Source organism: Peromyscus eremicus, chromosome 14 (assembly GCF_949786415.1).
Source record: "Peromyscus eremicus chromosome 14, PerEre_H2_v1, whole genome shotgun sequence".
In the NCBI taxonomy this organism is placed as follows: Eukaryota; Metazoa; Chordata; class Mammalia; order Rodentia; family Cricetidae; genus Peromyscus; species Peromyscus eremicus.
Window position 1 is genome coordinate 51,885,563 of NC_081430.1, and position 18,913 is coordinate 51,904,475.

General features: G+C 46.9%; 1 protein-coding gene, 1 long non-coding RNA gene and 1 pseudogene across 2 annotated transcripts; 2 read left to right on the forward strand and 1 right to left on the reverse strand.

The window, feature by feature from the left end:
* The first annotated feature begins 1,959 nt into the window (after positions 1–1,959).
* Positions 1,960–6,921, forward strand: LOC131924220 (serine protease inhibitor A3N-like). Its single transcript, XM_059279471.1, has 4 exons — positions 1,960–2,573; positions 4,462–4,735; positions 5,655–5,805; positions 6,727–6,921. The coding sequence occupies exons 1-4, from the start codon at positions 1,967–1,969 to the stop codon at positions 6,919–6,921; spliced, it is 1,227 nt and encodes a 408-aa protein (XP_059135454.1). The 5' UTR covers positions 1,960–1,966.
* Positions 6,922–12,292: 5,371 nt separating this feature from the next.
* LOC131924521 (uncharacterized) lies at positions 12,293–18,834 on the reverse strand. The gene is made up of 3 exons (XR_009382927.1): positions 18,750–18,834; positions 13,561–13,880; positions 12,293–13,052 (listed from the first exon to the last, which is right to left on the reverse strand). It is a non-coding gene; the product is annotated as an uncharacterized LOC131924521 (long non-coding RNA).
* The window catches only part of LOC131924518 (serine protease inhibitor A3N-like), a 38,557-nt pseudogene continuing 32,521 nt past the window's right edge, over positions 12,878–18,913 (forward strand).

Genomic DNA, 18,913 nt, shown 5'->3' on the forward strand with positions numbered 1-18,913 from the left:
ATGTGTATATTTCCAAACTGAGCACAGAGCACAACTTGTCTGGGCCAGCATTTCCTAGGAAGAGGGAGGAGTCCCTGGTGGGGATAAATAGACACCAGTGTGCTTGGGGAGAACAACACACCAGGCAGACAGCCACCCGAACATCAGAACTCAGCTGTCACAGGCTCTGGCAGAGGGCGTCAGCTCTGCAGGTAATGCCCGGGATTCTTCCTCTCTGGGGACAGAAAAGGTGCCTTTGCAGGACTGTGTGCTACTGGTAATGACCTGAAGTCTTGGTTTGGAGGGGTGAGGAGTAGTTCTTGGGGCACTGGGTTAGAATCAGCAAACATTTCTGGGGTGCATATGAATCTTCTCTCCAGTCTGGGTCTCCATGTTTATGAAGATGTGGGTGCCGTGGGCTATGCTCCTTCTGACCCTCCACGGGGAGGAAGTATTGAGACCTTGACTATCCCAGGTGCAGCTGTAGGAACCAGAGGGAGACAGGAGAGTTACAGAGTCCCTATGGGGGAAGAGACATCACTGTCATGCTTAGAGAGATAGGAGATGACTTAGGGTCAGGGGCCCCACTTCCCCCACAGATCCGATGCCCAAGAAAAGGGACCACACCCTCTCCTAATAAGAAAAAGAAGGCTACAGCTCAGCCACTGAGCTGGGTCTCCTCCTCAAACGGACTCGCCTCTTTTCTGTGGAAATAATTTTGATGTAAAATATGGTTGAATGTTTTCCAAAGAAATGGTTGCATCAGTCTGATGGTAAACACAGGGTAAAGGCAGCCAAAGTCCCTGGCCCCTCTTCAGGCACAGGCCTGCATAGCCCTGGGGACATGTAGCTCAGCTCCAACACCTCCCTCCCCCATTTGATCCCCTTCCCTCCTCCAGTCCCCCCTCCTCTTCCCCCCACTGTCTCACTCCAGCCTCTTTTCCCACCTGGTCCTCTCTCCTCTGTTCTTCCTCCTCACCTTCCTATTCCTCTAGCATCTACGTTCTCCTCTAAACTCATCTACAGTGTGAACAAGGCTAAGGAGAGTGGCAGTGTTTACCATATCATAAGCCTTCAATTGTAGTTTTCGGGATGCTTGTGCCCCAGTCCAGGGATGTAAGAAGGAGATGGCCCTCTGGACACTCCCCACCAATACCCACAAAGCTCCTAATAAGCTATACACTTTTACTAAAAGTGTACACTGGGTCACTTAACAAGCTGTCCAGAGAGGTCCACCCATTTGCTTGCTACCACCACACAGTCATCCTGACAGCCAAAATGGAAAATGGTCCAGGTGTCAGAGACTCAAACATCTTTCAATTTCCTTCCCACCAGGAGGTCTTCCAAGCTGAGATACAAACCTCCCCTATTGGTCCTTCTAATACCTGTGATCAGGGGTCCCAAGGCTTTGGAGCTGCACCAGAGCCACCCTCAATTAACCCTTCACACTTCCAGAAACAGGCACTAGGTTCAGCCCATGGCTATGGGATTTCTTAGACATGTCTGCAGGAGGTTGGGGTGGGCCCTGTCCTGCACAACTGATCTAAGGTTCTTTCCCTGAGCCAGGACTAGAGGTTGATGATGGAGTAGAGGACACAAATGCGAAATAAGAGATCCCCTGCTTTCTAATGAGTCCTTATGTCAATCCAGAAGAGGAGAGGAGACATTCAGATTACACAAGGCTTGAGTCCATCCCCAGATTTTTCTCTTCCTTACCTTGTGACTCTAGCAAATCTCTTCATCCCTCTGGGTTTTGATTCTCTATTAGGAATATTGGTTGCTGCAACAGCAGTTCTTCCTGTGGTAAAAGGGAGCAGAGGCTGTGGCACTACCATCTGAGTGGCCAGAGAACCTCCCATGCACAGTCACAGAGGCAGCAGAGCAGGGACACTGTGCTGGCCACATGAGAGGACAAGGAGATGGTCAGGGAACCATGTGACCCTCCCTGACAAAAGGATCTTTTCTTTTCAAGCAGGAGAACAGAGTAATGGCTGAGATCTCCCCTGATGTCCTCTGCCAACCAGATGGCACATTGGGAAGGGACACTGCTGTCCACGAAAACCCAAACAATAGGACACCAGTGGACAATCTAACATTGACCTCCACCAACACTGACTTCGCCTTCAGCCTCTACAAGGAGCTGGCTTTGAAGAATCCAGATGGAAATGTCGTCTTCTCCCCATTCAGCATCTCAACAGCCTTGGCCATCCTGTCACTGGGAGCAAGCAGCAACACCCTGGAAGAGATTCTGGAAGGTCTCAAGTTCAATCTCACAGAGACCCCTGAGGCAGTCATCCACCGGGGCTTTGGGCACCTCCTCCACATGCTCAGCCAGCCAGGGGACCAGGTGCAGATCAGAACAGGTAGTGCCATGTTTATTGAAAAGCGCCTGCAGATCCTGGCAGAGTTCAAGGAGAAGGCAAGGGTGCTGTACCAGGCTGAAGCCTCCACGATTGACTTCCAGCAGCCTCATGAGGCCAAAAAGAACATCAATGACTATGTGAGGAAACAGACCCACGGGAAGATCAAGGAACTGATCTCAGACCTGGATGAGAGTTCATTAATGGTGCTGGTGAATTACATCTACTTTAAAGGTGAGAATGATTGCTGATTCAGGGGTGGATGAAGAGGGTGTTGGCTGGGTACTTTGTGTCCATACACTGACCACTGGAAAAGAGGTGCTCATGAACTTAGAGAGGGGTGCCTAACTTATTATTATTAACAGGCATTACTTCTCTGTGGTATTCTGGATGATGGTTGAGGTTCCTGGTGCTTACTAAATAGAACCCCTGAGCCCTCAGCCTAAGTGGGCTCAGTTTGACTGTGACTTAAACTTAGTGACTAGCAGAATGCATAGCTTGCTTGTCCAGTCCTCCCTGAGTGGGGAGAAGCCAGGGCTGCCCCTGCAGAGACTGAGTCTCTCAGTGTGCCCACTCCAGCATTTCTAATCTGCTCCTGTAGAAGGTGTCCATCCCTACTGGAAAGCCTCTATCTCTATGAGGGTTCAGGTGGGCTGGACTTTTTACCTAAGGGGCCTGGCTACCCAATCTTAAGGAGAATGTAGCATGTGCCATAGCTAGTGAAGAGCCCTTCATGTATTCCTATGCAGGACCTCTCCCTTCATTCTTTCTCCATCAAGCTAGACCTGGGCATGGAAAAGCAGGGACTGGGGCAAAGACATTAGTTTGAAGAAAGATCAGTCATGCAATGTTCTACGTTCAGTGTCTGGCTGCTTTGTGGAATTTTGCTTTTGTAAAACTACTTGCCTGGCAGCCTGGGAGGTCACAGTGCACAATACTCACTCCTGAGCCAGGGAATCTGGAGGTAGGGAGCTAGTGATTTGAGAAACTGGGCTGGAATTGCATTGGGTAAGGATTTTGGGGCGGACATCCAGAGCCTACACTCCAAAACCCTGCCTGATAGAGACCAGGGATTGAGGCGATAGCCCATAGAACAATTCCTGATGAAAATCCTGATGTGGCCTGACCTGGGGTGGACTTGAGGCTGGACACAGGATAGTCTAGGGCAGAGGAGGACAGATTCTGAGACTATAGCAGAAAACCAATTTGCCATGGACAGAAGAAGATAGGAGGACAGAGGACATTTGTTCAGGATGGAGTCAGAGCAGCTCTTCTCTGAAGAGAAGGGAAGCAGAGTAAAGGGCTGAAGGATTACTGCAGGGCGAGGCTCTCTTGCTGGGCCCTGAACTCAAGCTCCAGGGCTGCTTGGCTGTGAGGAGGAGTTGTATGTTTATGCAGCTGCATCCTGAGTCCAAGAAATTGTCAAAGTACCAAGTCCCCCAGGGTGTATTGTAGATGGTCACATGCACTTGGGACGTGCACAAAGCCTGGGCAGGATATCTGTGATTCATGGAGGTGAACATGGCCAATGTGGGAGAAAAGGACTCATTACTCATCTTAGTCAACTAACTATGGGATCCTGTTAATCCAAATCTAGAAGTTACAGGTCCCTGGAGCTTGAGTCTAAGCCCACACTTGGCTCTGGGCTCTGCCTTTCATTAGTTGGTTCACACTGAGGAACACTATCAACAGATCACTGCCTGGAGGTTCAGTCTCTCTTGTTTCCTTGAAATCTGTCCCCCAGCAATTGCCGTCTAGACAGGGTTCCTCCTGAGGAAGAAGGGATCCCCAAATATCCTCAGGCTCCATTCTCTCCACTTTCACTCACATTTCTCTCTAATATACCCCACCCTCAGATTCTAGATTGTTTCTCAGGTACCTCAAGTAGCCAAGCTTTGGATTTGAGTTCCTCTTTCCAAACCAAGCCTGTGGATCAATTCTCATTCATAGTTCTGCATCTAGCAATGTTTTTTTCCAATACAGACTATGCAGACACCAAGGGATACTACACTCTCTGTTGTTTAAAATTGATTGCTCTTTTGACTCAGAAACTGGGCAGAAATGGGGAGGAGGTGGTGTCTCTCCTGTGCTGTTATATTCTGATGGCCTGCTCCACATTTAGGGAAATGGAACAGACCATTTGACCCTCATGACACATTCGAGTCTGAGTTCCATTTGGACAAGAAGAGATCTGTGAGGGTGCCCATGATGAAAATTGAGAAACTGACCACACCCTACTTCCGGGATGAGGATCTGTCCTGCACTGTTGTGGAGCTGAAGTACACAGGCAATGCCAGTGCCCTGTTCATCCTCCCTGACGAGGGCAGGATGCAGCAGGTGGAAGCCAGCTTGCAACCAGAGACCCTGAGGAAATGGAAGGACTCTCTGAGGCCCAGGTGTGTGTACACAGGAACCAGAGCTGGTCTGGCTCCCCACCCTGCTGTTAGCCCAGTGTCACTGTACCTCAGAGTCTCACTAGCACCCAGTGTAATGGTTGGAGAGTCAGCAGGGACAGGTGGAACAGAGGTTACTTTCTCAGGAGTTTTTGGACATTTTTTACTGTCATTTTGTTGTTCACAAAATGACATCAGCTAGTGCAGGAGCTGAGGATTCCTCTTTGTCTAACAGGCTGTAATTACAGGGAATCTTGAATGGGTTTTGGAAGGCAGAGGGAAGTGAGGTTGAAATGAGATCAGCTCTGAGAATCAACTCTGCCCTGTGTAGCCATCTCATTTCCTCATCACTCATTCACTCACCATCCATGGAATGATGACTCTAAGACCTATGTGCTGTGCTCAAATTTAGACCCTGAGAGGGTATCAGAAACTCAAGCATATAATTTCTTATAACCACAGGCTCACCTTGAAATTGAAGAGGAGAGAGTAGGTGATTGAAAATATAATTAATCATTATTTGAAGAGTTAAAAAACAAGAAGCAGAGATGTTAAAAGCAGGGAATGTCCATGGGGAAGGAGAGCTGGAGTTAGAAGGAGTGTGCAATTTTAAATAGAATGATCATTAGATGAAGTCTGAGGGTTCACATGACAGGGGGAGAAATGCATTTAGTGGGAGAAAAGCATTCTTGGTAAGGGAACCAACAGCTAGTTCCAAGCCTCATTGCCTGCCCCTGTATAAACTCTCAGGTATTGATGGTTAGTTGATGCATTAGGAAAAGCAAACTCAAGTGGTGTGGGATGGATGGAAAGAGGGCTGCGCTCTTGTGTGAGGGCTGTCTGTGGAGAGGCGCCCTAGCAAAAGATGGGTTGATGTGGCCATGGAGTCCAGGGACTCTTTCATTTCTCTTTACATTCTCAGGAAGATCGATGAGCTCTACATGCCCAAGTTCTCCATCTCCAGTGACTACCGTCTGGAGAACATGCTTCCACAGCTGGGCATCAGGGAAGTCTTCTCCAGACAGGCTGACCTGTCTAGGATCACAGGGGCCAAGGACCTAAGAGTCTCTCAGGTAAATCAAAACACACTGGGTGGTTCTCACTGGGTGCCAGAATATGTATGCTGAAAGCCAGGTGGCAAGAGGAGATGGTAAATGTGTGAGAAAGCCCGCATTTCTGAGATTCCCTCATCCTGGGAGAGCTGGATTACAACCTAGACACCCCTGCTGGAGAGCATGCATCTAATTCCTCCTCTACCCCAGAAGCCCAGAGTGGAAAGAGCCTGTGCTTGGTCTTAGACCACCATAGGCACTGACCCTGTGCTGCAGTGCGGATACCACCCACAATCCACTGCATGGCAAAGCACTTCCAGACTCAGCTTCTTCACTGCAGAACTGACAAAGTACTTCCTGACTAGCAAACAGAATAGTAGCAGTAAAGGAAATAACAAGGGATGAATGGCAGTTGTGATGAAAAGCTTAAGAGCAGGAGAGAAGATGCCTTAGGACCCCACATTACAGTCCCAGTTGTGCAGCCTGGCAATGCCTTTTGTCCGTCCAGTGCCCACTCTGACCCCTGGGTGCAAGTCTGTACAAATAGGACATGACAGTTTGGTAAAGAGAAACCACACTCTGTGCATTGTGGTTGTATGTTCCAAGGAGGCTGGAGCAGGAGGGATGCCAAAACCTGTACTGGCTGCCATCACACTGGCTATTCACTGTGGGTCTTCCTGCCTGTGGAGGAAGGACTAGCGTTGCCTACACCCATCCTCCTGTTTGTAGTGGGTTTGAGAGCAACACAGATTCTCAGAGACTGAGCAGACCCAGGGCATGCCTCATCTCACACCCTGAGCAGAGACTTGGAAACACCAGGGGTAGAGCTCACTGTAGGAACAAACCACTTCACCGGAAGCTGAGGCCAGCAGTGGATGCTTACTCCAGGAATCTCCTCTCCTGCCCTCCCTGACTCCAGTGAGTGATGTCTTTCTCTTACAGGTTGTCCACAAGGCTGTGCTGGACGTGGCTGAGACAGGCACAGAAGCAGCGGCCGCCACAGGAGTCAAAATGAGGCCTTGTTGTGCGAAATTTATATCGATGACAGTCCGTTTCAACAGGCCATTCCTGATGTTTATCTCTGAAACAGATACTCAGACAACCCTCTTTCTGGCCAAAATCTCCAACCCTAAGTGAGGCTAGAGCTTCACAAGGTGAGAATCTTCTGCCCAGGAGCCCAGGAGGGAGCCTGCACGTGGGTGTGTACATCCTGGAATCCATGTTCTGATTGGCTTTGTATACCTGGCTTGGACAGTGACCTTGTCTAACTCCATGACTCCTACATACACAGGAGACTTGGACTGTGAGTGACAGGCTCTCAGGCCTTTTGGGACCACCTGCTCATGTTTCTGAGCCTGGAATCTATCTTTATGCCCTCTCCTTGCCTACTCACCTGTATTTGTCTGTACCCCAAATGTAGGCACTATCATGTAGGCTCAGTCCCAGTATACTCTCTAGGCACATCTGCCTTCAACATTTATGGCCATGATGGGATCATTCAAGCTTACCGGCCAATCCATGAGGACCAGGACCAGGACTGAGAAGGGAAGCTGCTGCACCGAATCTCACTCCTGCATCTGGTACCTCCTGGTGACAAGTTCTTACCTTGTGCTTTGCCTCTCCAGTCCCTAGGCTCTGCCACCCACTGCCCTTTGCAGCAGATGCTGACCTTGCACATATCTGGCCCACTGTTGGAGACTTCACTCATCTTGAGGGGCCGATTGGTCAGACCAGCTCCTTTCCCCCAGCACTCCTACTTAGGGCGCAGTACCCATTTTCTAGGTTGGCAACTGACACCTCCAATTTCATCACCCAAAATGCAGGGTTTGGAGCAAGGATCAATAAAAGTATAATTCACTCAGCTCCTATTGGCAGGGGTGTGCCCTCTAGTGACCACAGGGTAGTATAAATTGTCACTCATGCTCTGTGACTCCTGTGATGGACCTCTGACCTACATGTTATTATCAATCCTTTTTATGGATCAGGAAACTGAGACACAGAGAATCTTAGTCCTTTCCCATGACCTCACAGCTAGACATTATGACTGGTGGGATGTTCTTCAAGTGTCCTGATGCCAGAGGAACAGTTTTCACCAAGTGGGGATATGTGCACAGGCATCACCATGGTGGTGTGCAGGTGGATCATGAAACAAGGCTCAAGATACTTCACAGAGAGCTCCCAAAAGCACATATGGATCATGTGACCTCTGTGTTGAGGTCAGAGGAGGGTGAGAAGGTCATCACATGACCAGAAAGAATGTCTTGAGCAGGGTTCCCAGTAATGGAGGCATTTCTAAGAATCTGAGAGGAAGTGAGTCTTTGGGACAACACAACAGAAGGGTAGTAGAGAGGAAGAAGCAATTACAGACACAAGACGGCAAAGAGCCTGGCTCTAGGAGGATTCTGAAGTTCCTCAGAGCCACAGTGAGCATTGGAGGTGTTAATTGGTGTTTGCTGTCTTAGGCAAGTTATTTGTGTGGTTACAATGCAGAGAACTGAGTTATTCAGAGATCAGGTTGTTATTGAGGGCTTTTTTAGGGAACAGCTGGAGAGGGGAGTTGATGATCCAGATCAAGAGATTAGCTTTCTTGGTGTGTAGATGCAGAAGGAGAAGAGGAGGCCTAGACATTGGATTGGGGCACCTGGTAATCATTGAGAATCCTCTGAGCCCAGAAACACAGCCAGCAGCCTGCACGGAGAGGGAAAGTTGAACATTCAGTTGGAGACTTACTTGTGTCTTAAAGATCCTAAGGAAACTCTTGACAGGTGGCTCTGAGATCAGCAGAGATGTGCAGCCTGGCAGGACCCTCAAAGAACCCCTTCCCCAGTAAACACCGAGATACCATTCCATGAAGGATGTGATGTGAGAGAAAAGCAAACATCTATTGAAAGCAAACAAATGTTCCAACCATCTTTCCAACGTGTAGCAGGGCAGGTCCTGAGGCAGGGGTACAACCAGCACTCCATGGGCACTGACACGTCCCAGCTGTATCCCAACATTTTTCCTGGTTTCAGTGCAAGTATATAAGGAGGCTGGTGCTGAATGCATCTCAAGCTGACCAGACCTGTGTCTGGAACTTGTGGACAAAGTCTGAGTCCACCTCTTATGGGAGTCTAGGACCTAGATATCAGGGTTCACTTTTTCTCATTCCCTGGGGGCTGAGGATTCTCTCATTTCTTGGCCATCAAATGTTGCCTTAATGATGAACTCCTTACAGGGACAGGCCCAGCTTTCAATAGACGTAATGGAGTGTGGAGGGGGAAGGGAGGGGCCTGTAAACTGCAGTTTACTGAGGTTGAAGGCCTGGGAACTCCATGCTTAGCTCAGGAGTTTCTACATGTTGAACAATCACCTTATAGAAATTTAGCAATGGTAAGTGGCTGAGTGGTGTGGTGTGGTGGGGTGGTGGTCTTAAAAACAATGCACCATATTCTTCATTCTGTGCTTCTGAACATGGCCCATCAGGTCTAATAATAGTCTGACATTCTGTAGGCTGTTGTTTTGTCTTATTGACTGTGTGTCTTTTGCCCTACAAAAGCTTCTCAGTTTCAGGAAGTCCCATTTATTAATTGTTGCTCTCAGTGTCTGTGCTACTGGTGTTATATTTAGGAAGTGATCTCCTGTGCCAATGCATTAAAGACTACTTTCTACTTTCTCTTCTATGACGTTCAGTGTAATTGGATTTATGTTGAGGTCTTTGATCCACTTGGATTTGAGTTTTATGCATGGTGACAGATATGGATCTATTTCCAATCTTCTACATGTTGACATCCAGTTATGCCAGCACCATTTGTTGAAGATGCTTTCTTTTTTCCAAACAACAACCTACAGAATGGGAAAAGATCTTCACCAACCTCACATCTGACAGAGGGCTGATCTCCAAAATATATAAACAACTCAAAAAGCTAGACATCAAAATAACCAACAATCCAATTAAAAAATAGGCTACAGAGCTTAACAGAGAATTCTCAACAGAAGAATCTCAAATGGCTAAAAGACATTTAAGGAATTGCTGAACATCCTTAGTTATCAGGGAAAAGCAAATCAAAATTACTAAGATACCATTTTACCCCTGTCAGAATGGCTATGATCAAAAACACTGAAGACAGCTTATGTTGAAGAGGATGTGGAGCAAGGGGAGCACTCCTCCACTGTTGGTGGGAATGCAAACTTTCACAGACACTCTGGAAATTAGTATGGTGGTTTCTCAGAAAATTGGGAATCAATCTATCTCAAGACCCAGCTATACCACTCTTAGGCATATACCCAAGGAATGCTCAGTCATACCACAAGGACACATGCTCAGCTATGTTCATAGCAGCATTATTGATAATAGCCAGAACCTGGAAACAACCTAGGTGCCTCTCAATCAAAAAATAGATAGAGAAAATGCAACACATATACACAATGGAGTACTACTCAGCAGTAAAAAACAATGATATCATTAAATTTGCAAGCAAATAGATGGAACTATAAAATATCCTGAGTGAGGTAACCCAGACTCAGAAGGACAAACACAGTATGTACTCACTCATAAGTGGATACTAGATGTAAGGCACAGGATAACCAGACTACAACCCACAGCTCCAGAGAAGCTAGGAAACAAGGAGGACCCTACAAGGGACACATAGATAGCCCAGTGCAAGAGAAATAGATAAGATCTACATGAGCAAACTAGGAGTGTGTGAGGGGGTAATGGAGGGCAAAGAATGGGGGATGAGAACATAAGGAAATGGGAAGTTCAAGCTGGAACAGGGGCAGAGTGGGAGAGCAAGGAAAGAGATACCATGATAAATGAAGACCTCACGGGAATAGGAAGAGGCACGGTGCCAGGGAAGTTCTCAGGAATCCACAAGGATGATCCCACCTTGGACTACTGGCAATGGTCAAGAGGGTGCCTGGACTGGTCTATTCTGGTGACCAGACTAGTAAATACCCTAACTGTCATCATACAGACTTCATCCAGTGACTGATGGAAGCAGATGCAGAGATCCATGGCTGGGTGCCAGGCTGAGCTCCAGGAATCCAATCAATGAGACAGAGGAGGGAGTCTATGGGCAGGGGACATCAAAATCATGATGGGAAAATGTGCAGAGATGACCAGCCACACTAGTGGAAGCCCATGAACTGTGGACTGATAGCTGAGGAGCCCTATAGGACTAGACAAGATACTCTGGATATGGGAGGACAGTTGTTTAGCTTGAACTGATTGGGGACCCCCAGGCAGGGTGATCAGGATCCATCCCTGGTGCATGGGCAGGCTTTTTAGAGCCCAGTGCCTATGGTGTGACACCTTGCACAGCCTTGGTGCAGGGAGGAGGGTCTTGGACCTGCCTCAGCTGAGTGTGTCAGGCTCTGCTGACTCCCCATGGGAGACCTTGACTTGGGAAATGTGGGGATGAGGGGTGGATTGGAGGGGGAAGGCTGAGGGGTGGCGAGAGGTAAGAGGGGGGATCTGTGGTTGATATGTAAAGTGAATAGAAAATTTCTTAATAATAAAAAAAATAGTCTGACATATAATTCTCTTGGCCAAATTACTTGTCAGAGGTAATTACCAAGGTCTCATGTCTAAACATCAATAATCAGAGAATACCAACCATGAAGTACTATGGAAGTGGTAAGAGTAGTAGTGGCAATGGTTATAATGACCATCAAGGGCCAGGCTGCCTCTTCCTCCCACCCCTTCAGCCACATCAGAAACCCACTCCAATATTCGAGCATGGGAAGAATACTTATCCCTTCAGGTGTTGTGCAGTTGGCACAGCCCAGGAGGGCACTGAAGCAGCTGCCAACAGGAATCAAGAGTGACCTCCCTGCAGAGAACAATGCCAGCCACTGTGCATCATCAGAACCCATGGTATCCATGCTCACCCAGAATGGCAGCAATATCTTCTCTCAGAGAATAATCCTCAACCCCAGGAAGGTGTGCTATAGTAACTTGCTAAGCAGACTGTAGGAGATGTGCACTACAGAGCATTCATTCCCAGCCTGTGCCTTACAACAAGCACAAAATCTACAGCGTGTTTACAGTAATAAGTTCAGAGATCTGTGCTCCAAACCAAGGCCAGGACAGAGTATCTAAGGTAACCCCACCAGATGCCAGTATCCCAAGGGAGAACCACTGTGAACTGCATGATCTGCAGATCCTTACCAAGGTTTCTCCCCCTAGAACAATCACAGCCAACTCCAGGGCCTTCTGGGAGGATGCTGAGCTGCCATCCAGCTGGCTGCCTCCATCTGTTTTCTGTTGTTGTTTCTGAGGCCACAGAGCAGACAGCAGAGAGAGAGGTGTGTCAGTTAGCCTTATGTCACTGGGACAGCACATCTGAGATAACCCACTGAGGGAAGCAAAGGTTTGGTTTGAATCACAGTTTCAGAGACTTCAGGCCGGGGTCTGTTGGCTTCTTTGCTTTGGGCCAGAGGGAAGTCAAGCTTTGTGCATCTAAAGACACTATCTAGGGAATGAGGATTGGGGATATGGCCAGGTGGGTAAAGTGCTGGTCTCATATGCATGAGGATCTGAATTTATTCCCTGAAGTAAAAAAGCCAACTATGATGACATGAACTTGTGATCCCAGCTCTGGGGTGGAGACAGGTTGGTTCCTGGGACTCCTGGGAGAGCCAACCTTGACAATTCAATGAATTGCAAGCCTATGGAGAGACCTTATCCTAAAACCAAGATGGAAGAGGAATGACAGTTGAAGTTGACTTCTGACCTTCACGTGGATGTGCACATGGATGTACACATACACATTCACAAACACATGGAACCACATAAAGTAAAAATTCAAGGAGAAAGAGAAGAGGGCTTTGGAGTTAGCTTAGTGGTGGAATGCTGGATTGGCTTATATATGTGAAGTTTTGGTTCCCCAGTACTGTGAGTGTGAGGAGACAACCCCCAGGATGGGAAGAAATGTCTGCAGCTCAGGATTCTGTACGTAGAATTCTGAAGAACTCAAACAGTTTGATAACAAAGGCATCCTTCACACCACCAGGAAGGCTGTATGGTTCCTCAGCTGTTACATCAGTGTGTCCTCACAGCCAGTCTGGGTATGGGTCAGCAGGTTCCAAAGCTGTGATGATGGAGAGGACAGACACCATTCAGCTGGTCAGGATCATACTCCTGGATTGACTCAGCATTGACTAGTGTCTGGTCCTGGGATCCTTCACAGTAGGCAGTCAACAATGAGGCTCACCTCAGCAGGTAGGAAGATGCAACAGGGTCTTAGGCATGAAGGACAGAGCAACAGTGGTGGCCATCATTGTCTCTGTGGAAGAAAGAACATCAGGAACAGGGGCTTCTGCCTAGGGAAGAATCCACTGTGAGACACTACTATAGTGTTGAAATGATCCACATGACATAGTTATGGAAAACAATAATATTAAGCCAATTCATGGTTTAAGTACTGTTATTAATGATGAGACCAAAAACAAGCTTATGCCTCCAAAAAGTCTATAGGTGCCCAAGCTCAGGGACACAGCATGTTTAAAGGAAAAAACCACAAAGACCATAATTTACAAACAAGTTGGGTGTAGGTCAGATTAATTTGAATTGTTCTTTCCTAACAGAGTAGAGTTACTATTTCAATCATAATTTTGAGTTATAGCTTCTTTATTTATTGTGATTTCCTTTAGTTGGTCTATTCTGTGCACCATGGACATGTCCCTGGAACTCTCAAATACATGTGAAGGCAGACATGACTGTGGTGGGGGAAAGTAGAGAGCTGAGAAATCTGTGAGGAAACACAAGATGGAGTCAGAGCATGAAGGACTTACCTTAGTCATTTCAGTGAGAGCCTGCAGGTTGTCTTCTGACATGTCTGTCCACATTCTCTCCCTTGGACATAACGACTAAGAGGGGGATGAATGGTCTTGTCACATGTCTGGTGATGCAGAATTAATTGCCCCCAAATAAATGCACAACTTGAAAAAACATGAAATATCTCATAGTGTCAGGTACCCATGAGGAGCCAGGCTAGATGATTCTTCCTCAGGGCCTCTCATGAATCATTCAGTTCACTGAAGACTTGACACATGTTGGAGGCTCCATGTCCAAGTTTGCTCTCATGATGTTCTTTTTCCTCTGGTGCTATGAACTGAAGCAAGGTCTGTAGATGTAACCAACCATCTTATTAAATAAGAAACAGAGCCGATTCAGAGCAGAAAGCCAAGAGATCAGAGCTAAGAGCCTCACCCTTCCTGCTTCAACGATCCTCTTCAGCCAAGAGAGAGCTCCGCCAGGGGCCTACTTCCTGTGTATGTCTTTATATAGTCTAGCTGTTCTGCCTTCTCATTGGTTGTAAACCCGAACACGTGACTGCCTCATCACTGCCTGTATGTACAGCCCTCCAGGTCCTCTATGGTATTGAGATTAAAGGCATGTGTCTCCAATGTTGACTGTATCCTTGAACACACAGAGATCTACCTAGCTCTGTCTATCAAGTGCTGGGATTAAAGGTGTGTGCCACCACCGCCATGATCTTGCTACGGCTCTAATATCTCTGAACCCCGGGCAATTTTATTTATTAACATACAATTAAAATCACATTTCAGTACAAATAAAAATACCACCATAAAGGTCTAGTGTTTTCTAGGAAATCCCCCTACCACTGAGCTAACCCCCAGTCCTCTCACAGCTTATAATGGGAAATCTCTCAGGGCCTACTCAAAGGGCTACTCAGGGAGGCAGGTGCATCAATTGGAGGAGCTTCTCCACAGGCTCAGGGTGTTAGCTGCTGGCATTCTTAGCTTTTGGATTGAAGTTAATTGTCTGCTAAGTTAATAGACTTCATAGTCACAAGGTTTCTAATTGAAACGTATCTTTGTATACCTAGAAAACCTAACTAAGACGGCTACAAATTTGACTTTTATAGATGACTATTAATCTGGGTTTTATAATTATACATTGCATTTTTAAGTGAGCTGCATAAACATAACCTTAAAAAAGAGTAAAAATATACATACAGTGTGACAAAATTGACTTTAAATTTGTATCAATAACCTAAAATTCAAACCAATGTAAAATATTTGAGATTAACAGTTGTTTTTTGCCTAAAGTAGATGCAATAATCTACATCTTCTTTTCATCATAATAATCTCCCCTTTTCCCCATCATTAATATATCATATCCCCCTTTCTTCTTTAGAAAGAGATCGACTATAACCAATAACACATAGGGTGCCAGGTATTGCAGGAAAGAATTCTAGGTTCAAACCAGGTTTATTAACATGTGAAATCAATAAGGTACACTCATGACACAGAACAAAGCTAAGACGGAGCCACTGATTCAGCTGCTGAGGTCCTGCCATTCTGCCCAAGTACGATGGGAACTAAACTGCAAGCCATGCTTTTCTGACCCTCACTATCTACTCTGACCAGCCCAAGAGAGGGCAGGACCATTTCCCCACAGTTCTTAAGGGGTCACACGTCTTGAGAAAAGACAACACCCATTGGGCTCAACAAACCGCTCCATACAATTGGCCATTGGACTGAATGGCAGAATTCCCACAACTATAGCCTCCACTATGGAGGCATTTTCTCAATCGAGGGTCCCTCCTCTCAGATGGCTATAGAGGGTGTCAAGTTGACATAAATCTAGCCAGTGGAGAAGAGAAACAGCTGGAAAAACAGACTCTAAAATTTAGACTTGAACTAGGTGGGGGTAGTGGGAGGGAATGGCAATAGCCAGCAGAAGCAAGTGATTGGCACGCAGGGTGTCAAAACATAGGCACTTTAGTTCACTTAGAGTGGATAGGGCCCTTTCTAAGGTGCCCAGTGCTCTCTCCATGGTTACAGAACCAAATGTAAGTCAGTGTGGGGAGAAATAGAGATTCATTGAGGATTAAACGATCAGGATTTTCTCTCTGCGTTGGCAGAGAAAATAAGCAAAATGGCAGAAAAAGAAATAGTTTGTTTTAATGACATTGAGGTAGGGATGTTTGAACTGATTCAGCCTGTCTGGTTGAAGGGGAACTGGGTGTCTGTGCCTGAGTTAGCAGGTGTTTTTTTGGGAAGGTTAGGATGTGTCCTGATAAACAGAAATGCACCATGGGTGATCTGCCTCTCTGGAACACAGAGACTTTAAGCTACTGTTTACTCAGCCAAAATCCTTGTTGTTAGGATCAGCACCTCCATCATTTGGGGACAACAGCTTTTGACCAAACACCTGCCTGCTGAGTTTGACCACACTGTGGACACAAACACCACAGCTCTCATCCTATGGGGAACAACAGACACTTCATAAGAACAATTTTAGGTGACAGGATCTGAGAACACAGATTTAGGTTACTCAAATTTCATGTTCCAGTATGGAAACAGTTTCATGAACTTGATAGCTTAATCAAACCAAGTCACAAATCAAGGCAAGTTTAAAATGCAGGGGAGGGAACTTCAGGGAGGCAGATGCATCATCAAGATCGGGGAGCTTCTCTACAGGTTCAAGATGTTATCTGCTGCCATTCTTAGCTTTTGGATTGAAGCTGGTTGTCTGCTAAGTGAATAGACTCTACTGTCACAAGGTTGAGTTCTGACACAGAGGGAGGAAACATGGATGTTCCAGAGAGTCAGCACTTAGCCCATGAGAAGGTCATTAGCCTCTGACCTGCAGTGTTCCCATCTCTCTACAGTACTGAAATTCAGATCAGCCAGCCAGGCTTTGCAGACACAGATTCCTCTAGGAGTTTTCCTTCACCACCAGACAAGGCAGCTTCCCTCCAGAAGTCTGATAGTCAAGGGGACAGCAAGTCTGTTGAGAATATGCCCATTACTGCCAGACAGAACGGTTACACAGATGCAGGTGGAGTTCTATAAGCATCAAGGCATGTGTTTATTAATGTGTGAGTTTACTTAAGGAAATTAGGGAGCATGGACATAAAGTTGTTGTATTCTTTTTGAAGTGACTTAGAAAGTCTAGGACAACTATTATCTGTAGCCCTACCTGGTGACAAGTTCGACTTGTGCCCTGTCTTTTTAACTCTGACTTCTCCCCTGTTCCACACTGACCATTAAACAATTAGAGAAACAGATAACCAGAATGTCAATCCAGTGGGCTTGTCATCCAGAACAAAGTAGGGGATTTCCCATCAGGATGTTGTTCTGCTTCCTGGAGCTTCTAAATGCACATTACCTGAAATCATCCCATGTGTATATTTCCAAACTGAGCACAGAGCACAATTTATCTGGGCCAGCATTTCCTAAGGAGAGGGAGGAGTCCCTGGTGGGGATAAATAGACATCAGTGTGCTTGGGGAGAACAACACACCAGGCAGACAGCCACCCGAACATCAGAACTCAGCTATCACAGACTCTGGCAGCGGACATCAGCTCTGCAGGTAATGCCCGGGATTCTTTCTCTCTGGGGACAGAAAAGGTACCTTTGCAGGACTGTGTGCTACTGGTTATGACCTGAGTTTTGGTTTGGAGATATAAGAAGTTGTTTCTGGGGCACTGGTTTGAAATCAGGGGACATTTCCGGGGTACATATGAATCTTCTCTCCAATCTGGGTCTTCATATGTTTGAAGATGTGGGTGTCATGGTCTATGCGCCTGGAGAGAGAATGGAGCCTGCTCCTTCTGACCCTCCATGGGGAGGAAGTATTGAGACCTTGACTATCCCAGGTGCAACTGTAGGAACCAGAGGGAGACAGGACAGTGACAGAGTCCTTGTGGGGGTGGTGACATCCCTACAGTGCTTACAGCAGAGAGGACATGTCTTGGGGTCAGGGACCTCACTTCCCCAACAGATCCCATGGCCAAGAAAAGGGACCACACCCTCTTCTAATAAGGAAAAGAAGGCTACAGCTCAGCCACTGAGCCAGGTCTCCTCCTCAAACGGACTCGCCTGTTTTCTGTGGAAATAATTCTGACATAAAATGTGGTTGAATGTTTTCCAAAGAAATGGTTGCATCAATCTGACAATAAACACAGGGTAAAGGCTGCTGAAGTCCCTGGCCCCTCTGCAGGCCCGGGCCTGCATAGCCTGGGGACCTGTGCCTAAGCTCCAACTCCTCCCTCCTCTGCTCCCTCCATTCTCCTCCTACACTCTTCTGGTCTTCTCTCCCCTCCATCTTCGCCTTGGCTCTGTCCTACTGTCCTCCCCACTCATCCTCCCTCCTCTTACCCCCCACTTTCTCACTCCAGCTTCTTTTCTCACCTGGTCCTCTCTCCTCTGTTCTTCTTCCTCACCTTCCTTTTCCTCTAGCATCTACATTCTCCTCTGAACTCTTCTACAGTGTGGACAGAGGCTAAAGGAGGGTGGCAGTGTTTACCATGATCATCAGCCTTCAACTGTAGTTTTTATGATGCTTATGCTCCAGTACAGGGGTGTATGGAGGAGATGGCCCTCTGGATATTCCCCACAAACATCCAAAGTGTTCCTAAAAAGCCATAGACTTTTACAAATAGTGTACACTAGGTCACTCAACAAGCTGTCAGTAGACGTTCACCTATTATTTTGCCCCACACAGACATCCTAACAGTCAAAATAAAATATGGTCCAGATCTCAGAGACACAAACACCACTCCAGTTCCTTCCCATCAGGAGGCCTTTGAAGCTGAGATACAAACCTCCTTGTGCTATCCTGGCAGGGCTGAGAGCACCTTCCCCTATTGGTCCTTCTAACATTTGTGGTCAGGGGTCCCAAGGCTTTGGTGCTGCAATACTTGTCTCCAGAGCTGCCCTCAATTAACCCTTCACACTCCCAGAAACAGGCACTAGGTTCAGTCCATGGCTGTGGGGTTACTTGGATATATCTGCTGCAGTTTGGAGTGGGTGCTGTGATAAATAACTGGTCTAAAGATCCTTCCCTGAGTCCTGAACAGAGATTGATGATGATGGGGTAGTAGACATAAATGCAAAGGAGGAGATCCCCTGCCTTATGATGAGTCCTTATGCCAATTTAGAAGAGGAGAAAAGACATTCAGATTACACAAGGCTTGAGCCCATCCCCAAGTTCTTCTCTTCCTTACCTTGTGACCCTAGCAAATCTCTTCATCCCTCTGGGTATTGTTTCTCTATTAGGAATATTGGTTGCTGCAACAGCAATTCTTCCTGGAATAAAGGGAGCAGAGGCTGTGGTACTCCCATCTGAGTGGCCAGAGAATCTCTCATGCACAGTCACAAGGGCATCAAA

Excerpts from the sequence above, each read along its gene's own strand:
- LOC131924220 (XM_059279471.1), top strand. The coding sequence starts at position 1,967 with ATGGCTGAGATCTCCCCTGATGTCCTCTGCCAACCAGATGGCACATTG. Across the intron at positions 4,736-5,654 it reads AAGGACTCTCTGAGGCCCAG|GAAGATCGATGAGCTCTACA; the intron begins GTGTGTGTACAC and ends TTACATTCTCAG. Across the intron at positions 5,806-6,726 it reads AGGACCTAAGAGTCTCTCAG|GTTGTCCACAAGGCTGTGCT; the intron begins GTAAATCAAAAC and ends TTTCTCTTACAG.